The following is an 18,149-nucleotide window of genomic DNA, read 5'->3' as shown; positions in this document are numbered from 1 at the left end:
ACTGGACAAATACTCAAAGGGAACAAGTTCCAGGGCTATAGAAAAAGAGCAGACAGGATGACAAAGAACAGGAGGAGGCCATTCTGTTACCAGAAACCTTTAATTACTAGTTTGTAATCATTCCTAGATATCAATTATTCTATACAGTAGGTCTTTAACAATTAAAGGAAGAGACTAAGTCATAAATCAAAATCTTATTATGATTTTTTAAAAAATTAAAACAATATGGTGGTGAAATATGCATTTTGTAAACTTTTTTTATTCACTCATTGGATGGGGGCACTGCTGGCTAGACCAGCCCTAACTACCCTTGTTCAGTGAGCATTTAAGAGTCTGGAGTTACATGTAGGCCAGAGCACGTAAGGGGACAGCAGATTTCCTTCCCTAAAGGACATTAGTGAACCAGATGGGTTTTTACAACAATTGACAATTGTTTCATGGTCATTATTAGAAATGTATGCAGTAAATTTGATTTTTTTTTTGTTGAATTCAAATTCCACCATCTGCCATGGCAGGATTCAAACCCAGGTCCCCAGAACATTACCCTGGGTCTCTGGATTACTAGTCCAGTGACAATACCACTACACCATCACCTCCCCTTGTAATGCAATAACAAAATTTCAAAATCAGTAATATGTGTGCTCTTGTTGCCGTTTAACTGCACCAACCTTTCTCAGTTTGATAGATCCTTTGTATGCTGATGTGTTCATTATGCATTATATGAAATGGGTTTGGATGTTCTGCAGATGCTGGAAATCTAAACTATAAACAGAAAATATTGGAAACACTTAGCAGGCCAGGGAGCATATATGGAGAGAGAAACAGTGTCAACATTTCAGGTCCACAATCTTCACTGGTTCTGATGAAGGGTCACTGACCCCTGTTTCCCTCTGTGCAAATGCTGCCAGATGTGCTGAATATTTCCAACACCTCCTGTTTCTATTGAAGCAAAAGTACCTTGTTTGGCCAGCCCTTCAAAAAAGCAGTCAGACTTCTTTTTCAGCCTTTCATTTCCCTTCAGCAAGAAACCCAACAACAGGTGCCTGCGATCTGTTTTGGCGCAACATTAAACATGAAAGGCAATGGACCCTGACAATAGGACTGAAGACATGTGCTCCAGAACTAACCGTGCCCCTAGCCAAGCTGTTCCTGTACAACCACAACACTAACAATGACCCAGCAAAGTGGAAAATTGCCCAGGTACGTCCAGTCCACAAAAAACAGGACAAATCCAACTTAGCCAGTACCGCCCCATCAGTCTACTCTCAATCATCAACAAGGTGATGGGAGCGTCATCTACAGTGCTATCAAGCAGCACTTACACAACAATAATCTGCTCACTGACACTCAGTTTGGGTTCTGCCAGGGCCACTCATCTCCTGACCTCATTATGGCTTTGGTCTAAACATAGACAAAAGAGCTGAACTCAAGAAGTGAGATGAGAGTAACTGCCCTTGACATCAAGGCAATATTGACCAAGTATGGCATCAAGGAGCCCGAGCAAAACTGAAGTAAATGGAAATCAGAATGGAGACTCTCCACTGGTTGGAAGCATACTTAGTATAAAGGAATATGATTGTTGTTGTTGGGGATCAATCATCTCAGTCCTGAGACATCACTGCAGAAGCTCCTCAGGGTAGTGTCCTCAGCCCAAACCCTCTTCAGCTGTTTCAACAATGAACTTCCCTCCATCATAAGATCAGAAGTGGGGATGTTCGCTAATGTTTGCACAATGTTCAGCACCGTTTGTGACTCTTCAGATACTGAAAGAGTCCCTGTCCATATGCAGCAAGACCTGGACAATATTCAGAATTGGGTAAGTAACATTTGCATTGCACAAGGGCAATGACCATCCTTGAAATTAAATGGCATTACCATCGCTGAAGCCCCCACTGTCAACATCCTGGTGGTTACTATTGACCAGAATCTAAACTGGACTGTAACATAATTGGTTAATAGTTATGGTAATAAAATAGTGATGCACATCATGCTATAACAGTGACATCAGCAGTCATGTGCTGGAGACCCTGACAAGCAGATGGAACAGTTGCTACACAAGAAATATAGTATCCTATCATGCACATAGCATTAATAAAGTAGTTTTGAAGTAACCTTCCTGAGCCTGACCTGTGTCACTCGTAAGTAGAAGGAAACAGCCTCAGTATAGATTAAGCCATGAGACAAACCACAAAACACGGACCAGCCATATGAATACTGTGGCTACAAGAAAGAGTAGGTTAGAGGCTGGGAATTCTGCCAAGGGTAACTCACCTCCTGATTACCCAAGGCCTGTCCACCATCTACAAGACACAAGTCAGAAGTGTAATGGAATACTCTCCACTTGCCTGGACGAGTGCAGTTCTACAACACTCAAGAAACTCGATGCCATCCAGGAAAAAGCAGCTCGCCCATCACCTTAAACGTTCAATCCCTCCACCACTGACAAACAGTGGCAGCACTGTGTATTGTCTACAAAATGCACTGCAGCAATTCACCAAGGCTCCTTGGACAGAACTTCCAAACTTGAGACTTCTACCATCTAAAATGACAAGCGCAGCAGATGTATGGGAACACCACCACTTGCAAGTTACCCTCCAGGCCACACAACATCCTGAATTGGAACTATATCACCATTCCTTCACTGTCACTGGGACAAAATTCTGGAACTCCCTTCCTAACAGCACTGTGGGTGTACCAATATCACCATGAACTGCAGCGGTTCAAGAACGCAGCTCATCACCACTTTCTCAAGGTCAGTTAGAGTTTAGCAATAAATGCTGGCCAGCCAGCGATGCCCACATCCTGTGAAATAATTTTTAAGAACTCGGATCATGGTGAGAATAGGGACTCTCTAACACAAGGAGTGTTGAGGCAAATATTATAGATGCATTTAATGGGAAGGTAAACAAGCATATGAGGAAGTAGGGAATAGAATGTTACATTGATTGATTTAGATGTGGAACGATGGGAGATCCATGTTGAGCATAAATAGCAGCATTGCCTGGTTGGGCTGACTGGTTTGTGTTTTTGCTGCACGTTATATGTAATGCTTTGCAATTGTAAGTTAAAAATTTACTGTAGCATGTATAAACTAAATTATCTTCATTGCCACCTAAGGTTGCAGTTATTTAAAAAATAGACTTGAAAATAATTTGATTCTGCAAACACTTTTTTTTTACGTAACAATGTATGCCTCATGAAATGTTAAAAAACATACATTACCTCATAAATGTATATACAGATACCCCCCAATTAAACAAATTCTAATACATGTTTTTTAATGCAGTTTGTATAATAGGGGACTTGCTGAAATAATGCTGCTGGCCTAGATGTCCATTTTCATTTTAACGTGGTTACTGCGCATGCACCAAGAAATGCATTGCAACTGCACAGTCCCAGGCTGCTTTTCCAAAACAGTGTTCCCGCAACCTTGCTTGCCACTCAAATCCAAACCCCTTCGCTCCCTTCTGCCCACCACCTGTCCTTATTCCCTTGCTCCTTCTGTTCACTGCTTCCTTCTTGCTACCCCTATCCCAATCCCCAATGAAACCAATTAAAATTTTGCTGAAAATGTTCTGCTGATTCATCAGATTGCTTGCACAATTAGATATGTATATTTTTAGTTATGCAGTTGTTAAATTTGTGATGTTACTTGCATGAGTGCTGAAAAAGTTGGAGCCTAATATGTTAAGAATTTAGAAGCTCAATCCAGGGATGTCCAGTTCTTCAACAGTTGCATTCCCCAACTGATATTTTGCATGGAAATGAGAAAACTCAATGAAATTGTGGAGAATTATGTATTAATAATCTGTTAATTTTAAATTTACCTTTCCATTAGATTCTGCTGTATGTATTGATTACCTACCACCGGTTTTACATCAAAACGAAGTTTCATGGAGTGAAGAGAACTGGGTATGATCAATTCCATTTGTAAGATGCTTTTCTATGATCTAATTTCTTGCTCAGCAGAGTTTAGTTCGTTTCTGTTTAATGGGACAGAACTGATGGAAATTATAGAAATGTTCAGCTTTTGCAGTTATTGAGAAGGACACTGAGTGGCAGTATTTTAGTTTTTCTGGTGGGTGGGAATGTCTTGTCATTTTGAACGAATGAACTGATTAGTCACCACAATATTTATGCTGCTACTGATTTGCTCAACCGCACCTTCACTTCCATTTTTGATGCTCTAGTCCCCAGTAAAATCATTACTGTCTTGCATCCTGTTCATTCCCTCTTGTACAGCCCTCATCTCTGCTCACAGAAATCCAAGGTAGGAGTCTTGAAAGGATCTAGCAGAGAACTGTTTTCACCATTCACTGCCACATCTTGCTTGACAACATAAAACACCATTGGATGGGTGTGGGAAAGAACAGAAGGAGGGCAGAAGAGATTAAATAACAAAAGGTTTCATGATAATGGGTAAAGAAATGAAAGATGTGTCCAGATGGGTTATGGATATGGACACATCTTTTGTTTCTTCATTTTATCCATTACCACAAAACCTTTTGTCATTTAATCTCTCCTGCCCTGCACCCTATAATAGACCTCCCCTTTTGTTCTCCGACCCCCCCACCTTTCACTTGCTCAAAACTTGGTACCTTTCAATCTTTTCTCAGTTCTGATGAAGGGTTATCATGAAGTGAAGCATTAACTTTCTTTCCACAGATGCTGCTTGACCAACTGAGTGTTCCCAACATTTTCTGTTTTTATTTCAGATTTCCAGCATCTGCAGTATTTGTAAAGCAGTATTGGGTCCACTATCATCTTCTAAAACTGCTTACTATTTCAGGTTCATCCCAGAATGCATAGATAATCCCTGGCTTCTTTTCTTTACTGCAAACTATACCCTTAAACCCCTGTCCACTATCTCCGCTACCTTCACTTCTAATGATAAGTGGGAGGAGTCCATGGACTTCTTTGGAAGATCTCAACTTTGGTGATAATCGGCTACCTCTACCACTTTCCTTCATACACTAGCCCACCGAGCCAAATTTTATTTAGTTCCTTGAGCCATAGCCCTGATCTTTCTCCAGTTTCCCTATCTCCCTTTATGCCTTCTTTGCACTCACCTTGTCCATGAGACCCAACTCCTGCTCCCTTGATCCTATTTCCACTGAACTAAGCTTCCTATTCTGGCCCCCATGTTAACCGATGTTGTTGAGGATTCAATTTCTTCAGGTACTATCCTTCTCTCCTTTGAATCTGCCATTACCACCCTCTCCTCAATAAAAATACCCTTAATCCCACCACCTTTGTAAACTATCATCCCACCCTCTCCAATATTCTTGAACATGTTATTCACAGAATCACAGATTTATTACAGCACAGGAGGAGGCTATTTGGACCATCGTGTCTGTGTTGGCTCTCTGAATGAGCAATTCACCTGGTGCCATTTGCCTGCCTTCTCCCTGTAATCCTGTACATTCTTCCTTTTCAGATAATAATCCAATTCCCTCTAGGAAGCCTCAATTGAATCTGCCTCCACCACACTATCAAGCAGCGCATTCCAGACCTTATTCACTTGCTGCATGAAAAAGTTTCTCTTCATGTCTCCATTGCTTCTTTTGGCAATTTCCTTAAATCTGTGCCCTCTTGTTCTTGATCCTTCAACCAATGGGAACAGTTTTTCCCTATCTACTCTGTCCAGACCCCTCATGATTTTGAATACCTCTATCAAATCTCCTCTCAACCTGCTCTTTTCCAAGGAAAACAGCCTTAACTCCTCCGATCTATCTATGTAACTGAAGTTCCTCATCCCTGGAACCAATCTTAAGAATCTTTTCTGCATTGCCTGTAAAGTGTGGTGCCCAGAACTAAACACAGTATTACAGTTGTGGCTGAACCATTTTTTTATACAAGATTCACACAACCTCCTTGCTTTCCTACTCTATGCCCCTGTTAATAAATCCTAGGTTGTTGTATGCTTCGTTAATCACTCTCCCAACCAGTCCTGCCACCTTCAATGACTTATGCACATAAACACCCAAGTCCCTCAACTCATGCATTCTCTTTAGAATTGTACTGATTATTTTATATTGTCTCTCTATGTTCTTCAAAATTAACCTGTCCACTTGTCTGCCCATTCCACCAACTTGTTTACGTCCTTTTGAAGTTCTATCCTTTCCTACTCACAGTTTACAATGCTTCCAACTTAATTTCAAAATTTACAGATGATAAATATGTCCTGTACACCAAGGTCGAGGTCATTAATGTATATCAAGAAATGCAAGGGTCCCAATGCTGACCCCTGCATGGGAAATCCACTACAAGCATTCCCCCAGTCCAAAACACATCCATTAACCATTACTCTGTTTCCTGTCACTCAGCCAATGTTGCTACTGTCTTTTATTCCATGAGCTATAAATTTGCTCACAAGTCTGTTGTGTGGAACTATATCAGATACTTCTGGAAGTCCTTATACACCATATCAACAGCATTGTCCTCAACAACCCTCTCTGTCACCTCTTCAAATAACTCTAGCAAGTCAGTTAAACATAATTTGGCTTTAACAAATCCATGCAAACTTTCCGTAATTAGTCCACATTTGCCCAGTGACCATTAATTTTTGCTCTGATTTATTCTTTCTAGAAGTTTACCTATCACCAAAGTTAAATTGACTGACCTGTAGTTGCTGGGCTTACCTTTACACCCTTTTTTGAACATGGGTATGATATTTGCAATTCTCCAGTTCTCTGGCACCACCCCTGAGTCTAAGGAAGACCTAAGAAAGTTATGGCCAGTGCCTCCGCAATTTGCAGTCTCAATTCCTTCAGTATCCTTGGATACACCTCATCTGATCCTGATGCCTTCTCAACTTTGAGTACAGGCTGCCTATCCAATACCTCCTTATAAATTGTAAACACTTCTAGTGTCTGAATTACCCCCTCTTGCACAATGATCTGGAAGCATTTCTTCCTTGGTAAAGATAGATGCAAAATATTCATTCAGTACCTCACCTATGCCCCCTGCCTCCATGCATAAATCCCCTGTTTGGTCCCTAATTGGCCCAATTCCTTTTTACCAACCTCTTACAATGTATATGCCGATATAAAAATATTGAATTCTATTTTATGTTAGCTACCAGTCTCTTTTTGTAATCTCTCTTTGCTTCATTTATATGCATTTTAACTTCCCCTCTGAACTGTACCCAAACTCTCCTACTTTAAAAGTAGCCTATTGTTCAGTTAGTGTTTTTCCTGCTAACCTTTCAGCCCAATTTATCTTTACCCCACTGAAGTTTATTTTCCACCAAATAATTATACTTGCTCTGGACTGTTTTTATCCTTTTCCATAGCCAACCTAAACATTATGATAGAATGATCACTGTCCCCTAATTGTTTTCTGATTGACAACTGATCCACTTGGCCTACCTTATTCCCAAGAACCAGGTTTAGAAGTACCTCCTTTCTCGAATTGGACTTGAAACATACAGCTGCAGAAAATGATCTTGAACACCCTCTCAGAACTCTTGCCCCTCTCTGCCCTTTAAACTGTTACTATACCAGTGTACATTTGGATAATTATAGTCCCCCATTATAACTGCCCTACAATTCTTTCACTCCTCTGTAATTTTCTTGCAAATTTGTTTCTCCACATTTTTTGCACTTGTTGGTGACCTACATATTACATTGAGCAGTTTAATTGCACCTTTTTTGTTCCTCAGCTCCAGCCAATTAGATTCTGTCCTTGATCCCTCTGGGACATCCTCTTTCTCAGGCACTGCAATGTTACCCTTAATTAATACTACCACTCCTCCCCTTTTCTTCCTTTCCTTTTTTTTTAACACCTTGTATCCAGGAATACTTAATACCAGTCCTGCCATTCTTTGAGCCATATCACTGTTATAGCCACAACATCACATTTCCATTTGGTAATCTGCACCTGTAACTCACCAATCCTATTTACTACACTCTGTGCATTCATATACATGCACAATAACCCCAATTTAGACTTTATTACTTTCTCCCGTACTCTGAACACCTAATAACTTATACTTTCCTACTCTAATGCCATCTGCCTATCCCAGTATTCTGCACCCCTTGGTATTCCTCTGATAATACCCATTGGTTTCCACACCACTGCCAGGTTAGTTTAAATCCTTCCAAATAGCACGAGCAAATCACCCTGCAAGGAACTCAGTATTTAGGTTCAACCCAACTGGCCGTGTAGGCCCCATCTCCCCCTGCGCATGTCCCAATGTCCCAGGAATCTAAAGTCCTCCCTCCTGCACCACCTCTCCAGCCTCATATTTATCTGCTTTCTCTTCCTATTCCTGTATGAACATGTGTGTGGTATTGGGAGTAATCCAGAGATTACTACTTTTGAGGCCGTGCTTGCTAATTTCCGGCATAAATGGCTATCCAGAACAAGTGAAATGTTTTTTTCTACTAAATCTGTGCCATCTACCCTAAACTCCATGTTTGAATACCTCTAATCATGTTTCTGCCCCTGCCGCTCTTGACTCTGAGTCAGAAAGTTCCAGGTTCAAGTCCCAGTCCAAGACTTGAGTACAAAAGTCAAGACTGATACTCCACTGCAGCAGTGAGGAGATGCTGCACAGCTGAAGGTACCATCTTTCAGCTGAGACATTAAAATGAGGCCTGTCTTCCCTCTTACGTGGATGTAAAAGATCACAAGGCACTATTTCAAAGATGAGTAGAGGAATTATCCCCGATATCCTGACCAATATTTATTCCTCAGTCAACATTGCAAAAGCAGATTATCTGTTCATTGTCATATTGATGATGTGGGCACTGGCAGTGTGGAAATTGGCTGGCATGTTTTCTTACAATTGTGATTACATTTCAAAAGTACTTAATTGGCTGTAAAGCACTTTGAGATATCTGGGAGTCATGAAAGGTGCTATATAAATGTAAGTCTGTCTGTCTTTCTTTCTTCCTGGAGTACTGAAATAGGTCTTATCAAAGTTACAAATGACATCCTATGTGACTGGGATAAAGGTAAATTAGATCTCCTCGTGTCTTCATGACCTGTATGCAATCTTTGCATACTATTAATCACACTATTTTCATCCAATGGCTTTCCACCATCTTCCAGCTGAACAGGGCTGTATTTGCTAGATTCCATTCTTGGCTGCCTAATTGTAGCCAAAGTATTACTTACAGTGGTTCCTCTCCCCTCTCCCTCTGATTTCCTCCAAGGATCTATCCTTAGCCCTCTTTCTCTTTCTCATCTACATGCTGCGCCTCAGGAACATCATCCGAAAGTACAGCATTATTTTCATATTTACGTTTTTTGACACCCAGCCCAAGCTGTCTACCACTTTTCTCGACTTCTCCATTGTTGCTAAATTATTGGACTATTTATCTGACACTCATTACTGAATAAGCAGAGTTAAAATTGGGAATGCCGAATCCATTGTCTTCAGTCCCTATTCCAAACTCTGTTCTGTAGCTGTTGACTCCACCCTCTCCCTGGCAACTGTCTGGGACTAAACCAGGCTGTTCAGAACCTTGGTGTTATATTTGTCCCAGACATAAACTTCCAGTCTCATATTTGAACTATCACTAAGACCATCTATTTCCACCCCTGTAATATTACCCTCATCTCAGCTCATCTGCTGCTAAACCCTAATTCATGTCTTTGTTTTGACTATTCCAGTGCACTCCTGGCTAGACACCCGCAATGTATACTTCATAAACCTGAGGTCATTCAAAACTCAGCTGCCAATGTTCATCCTCACACCAAGTCCTGTTCCTCTATGCCTCCTGCAGGTTGCTGACCTACATTAGTTCCTGGTCAAGTAATTCCCCGGTTTTAAAATTCTGATCCTTGTTTTCAAATCTCCCCAGTGTCTCAACCCTCTATCTCCACAATCTCTCCAGCTTAACAACCCTCTGAGATATCCGTGCTCATCTAATTCTGGCTTTTTGGGCATCACTGATTTTAATTACTCTGCCATTGGTGACCATGCTTCAGCTGTTCAGGCCTTAAGCTTTGCAGTTCCCTCCCCAAACTGTTCTGCCTTGCTACTTCTCTTTCTTCCTTTAAGATGCTCCTTAAAGCCTTCCTCTACAACTAAGCTTTTAGCCACCTGTCCTCGTATCACCTTACGTAGTCCAGTGTCTAATTTTGCTTTACAAAGCTCCTGCAAAGCATCTTGTGACATTTTATTATGTTAAAGGTCTATTCTAAGAAATGTGCTCTGACGTTTCACAACTAATGATCAGGAAAACAGACTCTAAGCTAGGAATGTAAAGGTTAATTCATGACTGAAAACATGGTCACAGTTTATTATGGGACCACTTCCAAATCTGAAGGATGGAGAATTTTAAAAAGTATTTTTATCTGTGAAGTTTGTCAAATAATCTTTAGCTCTTTAGATGGAACAGTTAGGACTGCAATATATATTTAAAGTCTTCTGTATGGTGACCCTTTTTGCCCATATTAAGATTACACAAATTATATTTTAGAATAGATAATCCTACTCATCTGTCACATTGCAGTTGTTGGTTTTCTGCTACTGAATGGCATTGTGGTGCAAGTCATTCCAATCTGCCCACTATTTTTTAACCCCAAAATACAGCTTCGTAGAACCTGTATTTTTGGCACTTTTTGTGCTGTTTTGGGTATAAAATGGCATCCATGCTGCACACTTTGTGCAGGCTACATCTGATGCCATTTTGGTGAGGTTGTTAATGTGTAAATTAGGAGCACATGCGGGAAGTTGCAAAGTAGGAAGATTATGAGGTCAGTAAGTGTGTAATGCTGATTTGATGCCACTGGTGCCACTTCTAACCTCAGTAATCCAGCTAATATTCTCCCTTAAATATATACATTCAGCAGTAGGAAGGGCAGCCCAATGAGTGCTATTTAAAGGGATCATTACTTACAAGTTAGTGGTTGATTTTTACTGGTTGTTGCTGAGATTGTAGAAGTGATATGAGGGGATTTTTACTGCTACTTAAAGTTGATGAAGTCTACAAAAAGTGGTGTTGCATGTGGTGAAGGTCTTGGTTTTGACTTCCTGAGTTCAATTCAGGCCACTTGCCCCCATTATGTATACTGCAGTTACCCATTCCATTTGGCTTGCAGACTGATAGGTCTGTAATATGTCTTTAAGGATAGCAGCATGCCATCACTTTAAAGGAATTGTGTCATGTTATCTAGCCTCTGTTTCACTTTGGCCATGGCAAAACCAACTTCTGTGAAACTCAGCATTCAGCAGTTCACTAATTCATGTGTCATGTCCATAGGAACAATTCCATAGGTAGGTTCCATTGTCCTGGAATGCAAGTAAGATCCATTTTCCTGGATGCCACAAATGATCCACATTGTGGAGACTAAAGTATCAGCATATCGTGACCTTGCACTAGTGACAGTCCACGGAATTAGTCAGACGTCACATAGCAGATCGACTTCAAAAACTGCTTCTATCTCCTCAGTTCATGATCTAACATCGAATATCCAGAATGTTTTGGCAAAATTGGCAGTTTCAAGGGAGCTGCAACATTACACTTGTAGGGGAATGTAATTGATCTGGCACGTATTGTGCAACACAAATGCCAGCAGCTACAAGAAGAATCAGTGAAAGATTCCACACGAAAGAAAGTGTGGAAAACCATCAGTGAAGGGTGGCCTGATCTGATTCAGCATGTTCACAAACACATGAGACCATTTTTGCCTTAGTGGGATGAGCTAGGCATCTCCAAGAGAGTCATGTTTAAAGGCAGGCAAGTCATCATAATGGAATCTTTGCGACTTGATATTCTTCAACAACTTTATCACTCACACATGGGCATAGATCATATGAAAAGATTTCCAAGAGAGACAGTATATTGGCCAGATATGAAGAATGATATTGAAGTCATCAAGAAGTGTGAGTCCACGTCAAGAGCAATGCCAAGTCAGCACAAAGAAGTATTGATTCCGCATGAAGTTCCTACTGATCCTTGGTCAAAAACCGCATCCAATCTCTTTCATGCTTACTGCACTGACTTCATCGTCATTGTTGACTACTTTACCAAGTACCCCATTATTCGACAATTGCACAATATATCAAACACAACTGTCATGCACACTCTTAGAGCTATTTTCAGTTTATTTGATGTGCCTAGAGAGATAATCTCACCTAACGGTCCACAATTTATTTGTAAGCTATTTCAGGATCTGTGTGAGAAGAGGAACATTGATCATGCTACTTCTTTTCCTTATTACCCTAGAACTAATGGTCTAGCTGAATTAATGATTCACGTGGTGAAATCCTTAATTTTCAAATGTAGACAGACCAAAGCAAGATCTACACATCGCAGTGTTACATTTGGGAGCGACGTCACTGGCAGAGCTCGTGTTCGGCAGTACATGCCAATTACCTGTTCTACTCTCCCAGAAACTAGAGAGCAACTTTTAAAATTGCAAGAGATGACGAGCAATGTGCACGATAAAAATGTGGGTACAGAATTGCCAAGTTTACAGTTGGGACAACATATTTGCATTCAGAAGGTACATGGCAATCAGCCAAGGTGACAAAGATTTGTTCAGGACAAGGTCCTATGCAGTCATTTTACACAAATGAGGACAAATTAGATCCATTCCAGATCCTCAACCACCATACAGTCCTACTGCATTGAGGACTAGATCCCAAATGCAAAATCCAAGAATGGCAATCCCACAGAATACTGTAAGCAAATAAAAACACCTCAAGACAAGGTTACCATTACAAGATCTGGATGTACCAGTAGATTACCTCTATACTTTAGAGAGTCATAGATTCACTAGTCCTATACACTTATGTAATGGTAACTAAACATGAACATGTAATATAAATAGTTATACTTCATTGGAAGGGGGGGAAAGTATCTTTAAAAAGAATGGAGGTGTTGTAATATGCCTTTAAGGGATAGCAGCATGACATCACTTTAAGGGAGGTGCATCATATGATCCAGCCCCATTTCACTTCAGCCTGGAGCAGAGCACAGCAGGCACAGCCCTGCAGCCCTGATGTCCTCAAGCTTTCTGTCCATGTATATCTGTCACATGTGCCTAAAATTAAGAAATGAATCCACAGCATGTTTGCACACTCCCTTATGAATGATTAGTGCTTTTATATTGTTATAACACACAAGGCAATAGAAAGATTGGGCAAAAGTACAATTTGTTTGTAGAGGGAGAAGGACTCTCAGTAGGATTCTGTACCAAGAAAGGTTTTCAGATAGCAACCCACTTACTTTAATCTCAGCAAGGAATACTATCGATGGAATCATCCCAGATTTGTACTAAGTGTGGTAGTCAGTGTGAGGAGTGGAGGGGGGGGCGGTGGGGGGGCAGGGGTGGTAAAATGACGTTTTACCTACTGGCCACCCTGGTGGGTTTTCATGCCGTGTCACCCCAACCCTGCGACATCATTTATGCATTCCTGAGAAATATGCTGTTTTGGTGGGTGAGCTCTCATTCGCCCGCCTGCCATCACCTTGCCACTTCATCATGCCGGGCACACGCATCTCAGTGCTTCCAGGCCACAACTACTGCAGGGAAGGTGTCCATGAAAGGCAAGGAGACTGCAGTCCCCAGGTTTAGCGACGTGTCACTGGGAACGCCTTTTGGGTGCCATGGAGGCCCGCCATGACGTCCTCTATATCCACTCTTGCCACAGGATTGGCAGCGGCTTTACCAACTAGGCTTGGCAGGTGGTGGCATTGGTGGTCAGTGCCAGTGCCCTGCAAAAGAGGACAGTCTCCCAGTGCCACTGCAGGGTGAATGGTCTCACCTGTTCTGCCAAGGTAACTCAGTTCTCATCACTCAACCCCCACACTCACAAACGCATCACACATCCAAAGAGATCTCACACCTTTAGGGACAACACCAATAACTCTCACACACTCTTACATTTCCATCAGGCTAATATCCTCTCGAGTTCACATCCTCATTCTTTTCCATGGCACTGCTCACCACAAAAATATTCCATGCAGTACCATGCATCCTTCTCACGTTCTCTCTATTTGTTTTCAGGCAGGAGAAGCCTGATCACATCAGCAGGGAGAGGTCCCAGATTGGGGGTGGAGTGGGCCACATTAGGCCCCTCACACACTTTCAGGTGCATGTCATTGTGCTGACTGGTGAGGACGTGGACCCTGCCTGCGGCAACGGTCAGTTGGTGGCGAATACCCACCTGAGGATCCTGCACCATATCATCCCTCCCTCAACACAACTGTGAGTGCTCTCTCCTGCTTTTGACTGCTGCCATGCACTACTTATCTCTACTTTGACTCACAGGGAGCCCTGCCAAAGGACCAACACCTTCAGCCAGCCAATCCCTCAGCTCCATCCATGTCATCCGCAGCCAAGAGGACTCTGGACTCCTCCAGTGAAGAGATGGAAATAAGCAACCCGGGAAACTCATCCCCGCAGAGGGAGCAGCCGGCCCAGGAATTTCTGGAGGGAAACGAGTGTGTGTGGCAGGGCCTTTTGGAACCTGGTGCAAGCACACTCCCACGCATGCGGATCCTACATACTTATTTCAATGTCCTGAGCATTTTGAGTGCTGCCTGCTGGGGTTCGCTTTCAGTTGTCCATCTGAGATGACCTGCATCTCTACCCACCCTCTGAGCACCTTCCCGTGAAGTACATGATCTCATCCACCAAAACTCTAGTTTCACTTTTGATTTAGCAAGCATGGTCTGGTTTCACTGCATTGTGCGCTCCCATGTCTTCTACCTTCCCCCAGTCACCCATTTCCCCTCCTCCATCACAGTTGAACCCCTGGCTGGTAGGTTACGGAGGTAACCTACCAGTCACAACTTTTTTATTTTGGGGTTTCCAGGTGAATGTGCACATTCTCTTCGTCCCTGAAAATCCCACCACCATCTACATTCACCTCCCCAACCACCTTCTTCCTATCCTCAGGGTCCATGTCTGCCTCCAGATCCCCACCAACCACTTTCGCCACCTCTTCTATCGCTATTGTTGAACCCTCACCCATCCACTCTACAGCCTCACTCTGCCCTTGGTCATTCTTACCCTTCCTCCATGCCACACCCACCCTCATTTCACTCCCTAGGAGGCAGACATGGACTTATCCGACCCCTCCCATGCATGTTCACCTGCATATTTACCCCCCCCCGCTCCCCTTCTCCCCCACCGCAACACTTCCCCTCCCCCTCTGCACCCCTTCTCATCCTGTGTACCCCTTCCCCCCGCACCCTTTCGCCCCTCCCTCCTCCGCACCCCCTTTGCCCCCCCTCCACACCCCCTTGCCCCCCCTGTCCCCTTTGCACGCCGTTCAACCCCAGGAACAACTCCCCTCCCCCTCCAATCCCACTCATTCCCTCCCCCTTCCTGACTCCTTTCTCTACTCTTACTTCTTCCTCCACCCTTAATCCCTCCCCTCTCCGCAGCACTTCCTGCCCTGGACACCATCCCCTCTCCGCACCCTTTCCTTGCACCTTCCGCCCCTTTACACCTACCTACCCAGTTGTCGTCTTCTCCCCCATTACCTGCTCCCCTCTCCCTTGGTTCTCCCTCTCTCCCCAAACTCCCCCTGCAACACCTTTATTGCCCTCCTCTGAATCTCACCCCATCCTGACACCTTCATTTCCCAGCTCCCAAACTCACTCTATCCTGATACCTTCATTCTCGATCTCCCACCGTCACACCATCCTGACACCTTTGTTCCCCCCCTCCCAACCTCACCCCATTCTAACACGTTGATTTCCCCCCTCCAACCTTATATGGCACCACCCCCCCCCACCCTCGCCCCACCAACACCTCTTCCTCTCCCAGCTGATCCGAGCCCTTCCTCTCCCATCCCCTCCACCATCACCTGTTGTGAGCATCAATGGTGACTATCCAGCTTCATTGCGCTGCTTTGCAGCAGAGCCACATCCATGACAGTCCACCCAGCATGTCATGGACACTCCTGCAGTCTGCTGTTGGTGTTGGGCTTCAGCATCTTCTGCTCCACGGATGTCTGCGATGTGAGCAAAGCACTGGCGGGTAAGTCCCAACTTCTGCAGGTCACAGGTGTCAAGACATCTTTTACACCGGTGTGCTTTCCCACCGACGTAGGCGGACGATCCAACGGGGACATGATTCCGGCGGCCAGGCCTAATAATGATATGCTGATGTATTACAATGAGGTTCCTGATGTCCGATGATGAAGAATGTGGCCCACCATTGGCAGGCTGAGCGGACAATAGCGAAACGGTTTCATGCCATTGTGAAACCGATCGCGCCATATTGTTTGCTCACGCCACCGAACACGACCATCGCTGGAGGGCACGGAAAACCCTAGCCTATGTATGGAGTCTCTGTCTTACAAAGGAGGTGCTTACTGAAATCTGCCTCCTCTTGCAGGCAAACCTGTAGTCTCGGAGCAGAGCAAAGACAGTGTTTGCCAGTGGTTATGAGGATGACCATGGCCATGAACCTCCTCACTTTAAGATCTGTCCAGACTGGATCCGATGACATATTGAGCACCTTCCAGTTCCCTATCTACTCCTATTTAAGGGAGATCAATGATGGTCTGTATGCCAAGAGAGGGGAATACACTCACTTTCTTTGGCTAGAGATAGTATGTGGAGCTTGCACCTGGCTATGCCAGGATAGCAGGCTTCCCAATGGTGCTGAGTGCCATTGACTGCACACACATGGCTTTGCAAGTGGATCAACTAAATGCAGAGATAAACCACAACCACGAAGGATTCCACTCGCTGAATATACAGTTGGTGTGCAACTACACCCAGCTCATCATGAGGGTGAATGTCCTGCATCCTGGCTGTAGTCATGATGCCTGTATTCTGTGCCAGTCTGCTGTACCATTAGTATTGGAGCCACGATGTCAAACCAGAGGATGGCTACTGGAGCAAGCCCTATCCGCTAACCATCTGGTTTATTGACCGGTGTGCAACCCAAGCATACATGGACAGCATGCATATAATGCTGCCACACAAAACTCTATTGAACTGAACACTGAGTGCTTAAGCAATGCTTCTGTAGCCTGGACCCCTTCTGGAAGAGTCCTTTCATACTCGATAAAGCAGGTATGACAGGACTGTTGCATCCTGCACAATCCTCACCATTATGAGGGCATAGCCCTTGCTCCAGGCATACGGTGAGCAGCTTAGGAGTGAGAGGAGGAGGAGCAAGGAAGGAGGCATCCAACACAACCCAATTCCAGCAGGGGTGTCCATGATCAGGTCATCTGTCAGTGGTCCAAGTGAATCCAATCCTTCTATCCCATTCAACAACAGTTCTCCACCCTCCGTCCCATTTAGTGAATGCAAATCCCCAAAGCCAAGCGATAGCCTCATTTGCTGAGTTTAAAGTAATTACTCTGCCACTTAGTCTGTAGAGGGGACACTGCTCGGTAATCTGTAGCATTGTGTCTTTCCACAAGTGCACAAGGGGTTTGTACTGAGGCCAGTGGTGGAGGTTGGCTGCACAGGGGCCCTGGCCTGTCCTTAACTAGTTTAGTAAGGACCACTCTCACTGAGGTATTTCAAAACCAGCCATTTGACAGATGGGATTTGTTCCAAGAAACTTGTTAGTGACTTCCCGTGTTTCCCAATCCTGATTGAAAGTGTGCCTGATTGTAGATCTTGCTCAGGAAGGGTGCTCTATATGAATGCTAAGATGGAGGGTGAGCAGTGGTGGGTTGAACAGGCCATCATGGAGTGGTAAGTGAGGTATAGCATAGATGGTTTCAACCAGCTTCTGTGTTTTCGTCAGTTGCTGGAGGTGTGATGGAAAGATGTTTGCGAGGACAGGAAGCCAATGGAGGAGCATTGAGTGGAGAGTTCCAGTTATGATGTGCATTGTTGCATTCAATTGCATGTCAACAAGATGTGTGTGTGTGTGTGTGTGTGATGTTCTTTGCCAGACAAGTGCACAGTACTCTGCTGCAGAGGGTGATAAGGCAAGTACTGAGGTCTGGAGTGCAGCGGCAGCAGCACCCCATGTAGATCCAGCAAGTTTGGTTTGTTTCTGCTTTTAAACTTTTCAACTGCTTTTGTCAAATGTTCCCAGGAGGACAGAGTCCTATCTAGAGTCATTCCCAAGTATGTTGGGTTTGGATCATGCTTTAGTCTCTGGCCATTCCTGTAGATATGCAATTCTTTTTTGACACTGGCATTATAGAGGTGGAATACATTGGATGTGGTTTTAGAGGGATTTAACGTGAAACACCATCAATA

The 18,149-nt window shown here is 43.6% G+C and overlaps 1 protein-coding gene across 1 annotated transcript in view; it reads left to right on the top strand.

Moving 5' to 3' along the window:
- gra (granulito) overlaps positions 1-18,149 on the top strand; it is a 385,915-nt gene that overhangs the window by 267,893 nt on the left and 99,873 nt on the right. The window contains exon 3 of the mRNA XM_041189045.1: positions 3,839-3,912. Coding sequence (XP_041044979.1) covers positions 3,839-3,912 — 74 coding nt within the window. The remainder of the gene's footprint in view (positions 1-3,838; positions 3,913-18,149) is intronic.

This window comes from Carcharodon carcharias, chromosome 6, assembly GCF_017639515.1.
Source record: "Carcharodon carcharias isolate sCarCar2 chromosome 6, sCarCar2.pri, whole genome shotgun sequence".
In the NCBI taxonomy this organism is placed as follows: Eukaryota; Metazoa; Chordata; class Chondrichthyes; order Lamniformes; family Lamnidae; genus Carcharodon; species Carcharodon carcharias.
This window is presented reverse-complemented; position numbering and strand designations above follow the sequence as displayed.